Source organism: Protobothrops mucrosquamatus, unplaced genomic scaffold (assembly GCF_001527695.2).
Source record: "Protobothrops mucrosquamatus isolate PMUCROS unplaced genomic scaffold, P.Mucros_1.0 scaffold6321, whole genome shotgun sequence".
Taxonomy (NCBI): domain Eukaryota; kingdom Metazoa; phylum Chordata; class Lepidosauria; order Squamata; family Viperidae; genus Protobothrops; species Protobothrops mucrosquamatus.
In genome coordinates, this window is record NW_015392149.1 from 19,128 (window position 1) to 25,534 (window position 6,407).

The 6,407-nt window shown below is 46.5% G+C and overlaps 1 protein-coding gene across 1 annotated transcript in view; it reads left to right on the forward strand.

Moving 5' to 3' along the window:
• The window catches only part of LOC107300182 (erythroblast NAD(P)(+)--arginine ADP-ribosyltransferase-like), a 6,411-nt gene extending 3,432 nt beyond the window's left edge, over nucleotides 1–2,979 (forward strand). Inside the window, exons 3-5 of the mRNA XM_015829522.1 lie at nucleotides 246–322; nucleotides 2,066–2,744; nucleotides 2,942–2,979. Of these exons, the coding sequence (XP_015685008.1) occupies nucleotides 246–322; nucleotides 2,066–2,744; nucleotides 2,942–2,979 (794 nt within the window). The remainder of the gene's footprint in view (nucleotides 1–245; nucleotides 323–2,065; nucleotides 2,745–2,941) is intronic.
• The last annotated feature ends 3,428 nt before the right edge of the window (nucleotides 2,980–6,407 follow it).

Genomic DNA, 6,407 nt, shown 5'->3' on the forward strand with positions numbered 1-6,407 from the left:
CTTTGCCCCCCTTCCCCTTCCTCTTCCTTTTCCTCCTCCTCTTCCTCCTCCTCCACTCCACAAACCCAACTCCCTTCTAACACGGACGATGTTCCCTGGCTGGGTCATGAAACGTCTGCAAGAAAACCACCCAGCTCAGGGAGGACCAGGGATCCCCCACCCTAACCCCAACCCTCACCGACAAAGATTCTCCTTTATTGGCAGGACTTATATCGATCAATGTGTTATTGTCTTTCTTGTCTCAGGGGTCACCATGAAGATGCCAACCCTCCGGATGGTCCAGGTCTTGTGCCTGATCGGATTCTTCGCAGGACCTTTGCAGGTATGAACGGAGCTGCTGCGGTGGGAATTTCCACCTCTCCGAATGGGGAGGGGTCGCCGGACAGGCAGGTGGCAGCTCCCCCCCCTCCCTACTTCCTGCTGTTAACAATCCCTTCCTGCTGTGAAGACCTTGGCTCTGCCTGAAACAGGGGAGTGGGTGAAAAAGAAAACCTGCCCTGTGGGTCCCTGGTGAGGCCATCCAACCGAGGCCCAGGCCAGGGAGCGGGTCCCACCGGACAGAGCCACGGAGGCCACAAGGCCCCCCCACCTGGTCACGGTCCCCAAGGGGCTTTTTCCAAAAGGCAACCGAAGTTTGTTTCTCCCTGAAGGTGTCTCGCTTCTCATCCTTCTTCAGTTCTGACTGAACGGTGGAGGATGGAAAGGTTTCTGTTCCCTGCAGTCATCTGGATGTTAGCGCTCTTCCTGAGAATTCTTGAGGCCACGAGGGTCGATCTGTGCCTTCGGGGTCACCTGAATGCTGCAAATGGGTGTGGAGCCTTCTTGGGGACTGCTGAAAGGACCGTGTTGGACCCCCCTTTTAAACCAGCGGTCCTCTCTGTCCAAAATATGAACTAGAATAGAATAGAATAAAATAGAAGAGAAGAGAATAAGAATAGAAGAGAAGAGAATAGAATATAGAAGAGAATGTAGAAGAGAAGAGAAGAGAATATAGAATAGAATAGAAGAAAAGAAAATATAGAATAGAATACAATAGAATAGAAGAGAAGAGAAGGGAAGGGAAGAAAATATAGAATAGAATACAATAGAATAGAAGAGAAGAGAATATAGAAGAGAAGAGAAGAGAAGAGAATATAGAAGAGAAGAGAATATAGAATAGAATAGAATAGAATAGAATAGAATAGAAGAGAAGAGAAGAGAAGAGAAGAGAAGAGAAGAGAAGAGAAGAGAAGAGAAGAGGAGGGGAGGGAAGGGAAGAGAATATAGAATAGAATAGAGTAGAGTAGAGTAGAGTAGAGTAGAGTAGAGTAGAGTAGAGTAGAGTAGAGTAGAGTAGAGTAGAGTAGAATAGAATAGAATAGAATAGAATAGAATAGAATAGAATAGAATAGAATAGAATAGAGCTGGGACTTTGGAGGTCTTCTAGTCCACCACCACTACCCCACCACCCCGCTTAAACAGGACAACCTAAACCATCTCAGAGAGGTGATTGTCCAGTCTCTTCTTTAAAATCTCCAGTGATGGAGCACCACGATTTCTAGTGGCAAGCTGTTCCACTGGTTAAATGTCCTGTCAGGAAGTTTCTCCTTAATTCCAGGTTGCTTTTCTCTTTGGTCAGTTTCCAACCCTTGTTTCTCGTCCTGCCCTCTGGGGCTTTGGAGAATAGTTTGGCCCCCTCTTCTTCTTTGGGGGAGCCCCCCCTCCAAATACTGGAACGCTGCTGTCATGTCTCCCCTGCTTCTTCTTTTCTTTAGACTAGCCAAACCGAAGGCCAGCAGACGATTGTTGTATATTTTAGTCTCCAGGCCTTCGACGGGGTGAGCTCCCATCCTCACCTCAGCTCCTGCCCACCTAGCCGTTGGGAGGCATGCAAATGCGAGTAGATAAATAAGTACCACTTTGGTGGGAGAGTAACAGCAGAGTAAAATCCGCAGGGACTCCACCCTCCCTGTGCTCCTTTGGGGGGGGGGGTTGAAGAAGGCACCTGGGCCAGCCTGGTTTCCCCTGACATTTGGGCTCTTTTCTCTCCTTCCGGTCCTTTCACACCCTCTCTTTTCTCCGACAGGCGTTGTCTCTCCGCATTATTGACCTCGACATGTCTGAGAATTCCGTGGACGATCAGTATATTAACTGCATCCCCCCCAAGGAGATCCCTCCTGAGAGCCAAGATTATCTTCCTGTACCAGACAAATATAATGACACCTGGCAAATGGCCAAAGGGTACTGGGACCAAGTGAACCAATCTATCACCAACCTCACTCCAATGCAAGGTACTGCAATCATGGCTTACACACACCCTGACGAACTGTACGTGGATTTCAATGCCGCTACAAGAGAAGCCGGGGAATCCCAAGACACTTACGATGAATTTGTCTTCAAGGACTTCTTCTTCCTCTTATCCACGGCTGTTCAGGCCAGGAAGATCGAGGGCGAATGTTACGACGTCTTCCGCGGGATAAAAGATATCTGTTTCAAAGTCCACAAGGGAGAGAGTGTCCGCTTCGGCCAGTTTGCTTCTTCATCTACCGATATAGAAATAGCCAAACAATTTGGCGAGACCACCGTCTTCTCCATCAACACTTGTTACGGAGTGCCCATTAACGACATCTCGGCCATCCCAGAAGAAGAAGAAGTTCTCATCCCGCCCTACGAGATGTTCATCGTGACGAGCGAAGAAAATGAGTCCCCCATCAGATTGGAATCCGATGGTGTTCATAGCCGGTTCAACTGTGAGGTCCTACAAGGTAAGAGGCTGGAAGAGAGGAGAACGTGAGGTTCAGAGGACCCCAGGCAGCAGCTCGACCGTATCTGGGGCAGTTGGAGAACCAAGATAGTTCCTGATGGACCAAATGTCTAGGGGGATTCTCAATCATCCAGGTCAAGATTGTTCTTTATGCAACCAGGCTGGGTATTTTTCAGTTTTCTCGTTCTTCTTTTTTAGTGGTATCGAACGAAAGCACTCAGGTCACAGACGACTAAAGGATAAAAATAGAAAATAAATAAATAAACAGTATGAATAAGTATATTGTTTTTGTGTCCACAGGTGCAGGTCGCTAAACTCCAACGGGGAGGCCGTTCCTTCTGCGGGATCTCCTTCTGACCTGGAGCATCCTTGGAAGCCTCGGACCACCCGGCCATCTAGGCAGAAGGCGTCCCTAGGAAGGAGACCAAGTGCGACACGCAAAAAAGCCATTTATTTGGGGAGGGTGCAGTCTTTCTCTTGGGTGCAAGGATCAGGGTTTGGGTACAAGTGATATGGGATGATTGTATCAGAAATCAACAAATCAAGCAATAAAAATCTTTGGTGTGCAACGGAAGCTTTGTTTTGTTACATGGGAGGAAAGACAGACCCACCTCACCGTAGGTTCCATCTGCTCCTTTTCCACCCAGATTTGCATTCTTTCTGGACAATTTGCAGCTTTAACTGGGGAGTTTGGAAGGCATCCCTATTGTTTGGTTGATGAAAAGGCTAGTTTGGGCCAATTCAAAGAAATGGCTCTGACTCAAAAGGAAAAAATAAATAGTGTGAATGGAACCCACTCCCCAGAATAAAATATTAATCCATGGATGATCTCCCAAAAGGGAAGAAAAGATAATCCCCTTAATGATAGGCAGGAAACCTCAGCCAACTTTCCTCCGCCATGACAACCCATAGACATCTTTAAGGAAAAATAGTTTCATTCAAAAGATACAGTGTTGCCTATACACCTATGCTTACATTTCCCTTAACCCGAAGGAGCAGCCACAACATCATACATAACGAACGGAAAATCTATAATGGCAATTAGAGTATTGTGAAAAATAAAAAAGGACTCAGAAACACATAAAAACTCACTCAACAACAAACACAATTTGCTAGCTGCCCCTAAAAACACTCCTGTTGCTGTTACTGGGAAATAAGGGAATCTCCTTTTCATAAGCAGCTTGCCTTGGGTCTTGATTTTCGCTCACTGCTTCTCTCCCAGCATGGGAGAAAGAATGGACCCAAACCGATTCTCTCAACAATTTGGCAACCACAAAGGGACTCCAAAGTTAAGCTGACCAAAGGATCAGGCCTGGGTAAGCCTCTGTAACAGAATTACAGAGTAACAGAATTACAGAGTAACAGAATTACAGAATAACAGAATTACAGAGTAACAGAATTACAGAATTACAGAATAACACAAGTAGGAAGGGAGCTTGGAGGTCTTCTAGTCCAACCCTTTTTCAGGCAGGAGACCCTGTAGCATTGTGAAAAAAATGGCTGTCTGAAGGGTGACATGATAGCAGTCTTGCAGTACGTTTGGGGGCTATCCTAGGGAGAACATGGTGAACTTTTTCTCCAAAGCTCCTGAAGGCAAGAGAACAAGTAACATGTGGAGGCTGGTCAAAGAGAGAAGCAACCTGGAACTAAAGAGAAACTTCCTGACAGTGAGAACAATTAGCCAGTGGAACAGCTTGCCATCAGAAATTGTGGGTGCTCCACCATTGGAGGTCTTCAAGAAAATATCAAATAGTCGTTTTTCCAAAATGGTATATGGTCTCCTGCTTGAGCAAGGGGTGGGACTAGAAGACCTCCAAGGTCCCTTCCAATTCTATAATTTTGTAAGGGTCTCCTGTTTGAGCAGGGGGTGGGACGAGAAGAGCTCCAAGGTTCCTTCCAACTTGGTTATTCTGTAGTTCTTTAATTCTGCTCCCCTCCACGGGGGCTCCTTCTGAGGAAAGTGAGCCATGGAGGAAAGGTATGCTTGCTTCCCCAACTCTGTGATTCTGTTACTGTCATATCTGGCCTGACTTGGGTTCTTAGGAAAGAAAGACCCTCAACTCCACCTGAGGGAAAGGAATATTTTTACTAAAAGCCAAGTGGTTACAGTACAGCTGTACTGAATCTCCCCACTGTCCAATTACATTCAAAGGAATTGCTGTTGGTAACGGTCCCTGCCTTGGCGGGCTAGATTGTTAGCCCATGTATTCCCCTCACAGGTCTCAGCAGTTCGGATGATGAACCGACGTCTTGGCAAGACACGAAGAGTACTTTCGCTTTCCCCCTTCCTGGCAACTCCTTCCATCACCACTCCCAGCCCCCCATAGTCTGTGGCAGGCAGGCATCTAGCAAAGCAAGACTGAAGCTCAGGATGGCAATTTCGACAGCTACTCTGATGAAGAGTCCAAGGCTGTATCGGACCAAGGACTCGACTTTTCCCCGCTTTTGTTGGAGGAAAAAAAGTCCAAGCAACAAGGACAGCCCTCCTCCTCCCTCCAGCTCTGACTGATACTTTTAGGAGGGTGTCACATCTTTCAGTTGAAGTGGACAAAGGCTTCCCCATTGCAGAAGCTCCTTCTTGTTCAAGCAAGGCCCGGGCATAGCTACGGGAGTTGATTTGTCCCATGGGAATTGCATCCTGAATCTCTTCCTTCCCAGGGATCAAGAGGCCCTCTCCAGTCACACAACCCCCCCACACACAGCTGCTCCATTCCTCTTTGTGGGCTGAGGATGGGTGGGAAATCAAACACGGGTGTTACATCAAATTTTAGGTTTTATTATTAGCCTCTTAGCATGGCGCCTACGCCTCCATTTGAAGATCAGGAAACAATTGTTCAGAGAATTGGTTCTGGGGCCCAGGACAGGATCCAGCTTCAGTGGAACAAGAGGATTTTCCCTTTTCCTCACACACACACACACACACACACACACACACACACACACACACACACTGCCCGCAGTTCTCTGGGTGTTGAATATCAAAAACTGGAGGTACTTGCCTCCTTTCCCAGCAGCCATTGAGCACAAGACTAAAAATAGCCTTACTACCTTTTCTCCAAATGGGAAAGGTCCGGAAAACCCACCCACAGACAAAAGGGGTCTGTCTTCAGCAAAGTGAAGGCTGACCCGGGACTGATCCTTTGGTCAGCTTAACTTTGGAGTCCCTTTGTGGTTGCCAAATTGTTGAGAGAATTGGTTCGGGTCTGTTCTTTCTCCGATGCTGGGAGAGAAGCGGTGAGGGAAAATCAAGACCCAAGGCAAGCTGCTTATGAAAAGGAGGTTCCCTTTATTTCCCAATAACAGCAACAACGCTGATCTTGGGGGGAAGCTAGCAAATTGTGTTTGTTGGTGAGAGAGTTTTTATATGTTTCTGAGTTCTTTGTTATCGATGTATGAATATCTGTTCTTTTCACAATACTCTAATTGTCGTTATAGATTTTCCTTTTGTTGTGTATGATGTTGTGGCTGCTTCTTGGGGCTAAGGGAAATGTAAGTATAGGTGTTTTTATTTTTATAATTTGGCCCTGGGCTTCGTAATCAGTTTCAGTCCTTTATGTAGTCAGCCTATCTTTTCTGAGATTTCTTTGTTAAGCAGAATTTTCTGAATGGGAATCCAGTTTTATGAATGGGCAACATTGTATCTTTTGAATGAAACTATGTTTCC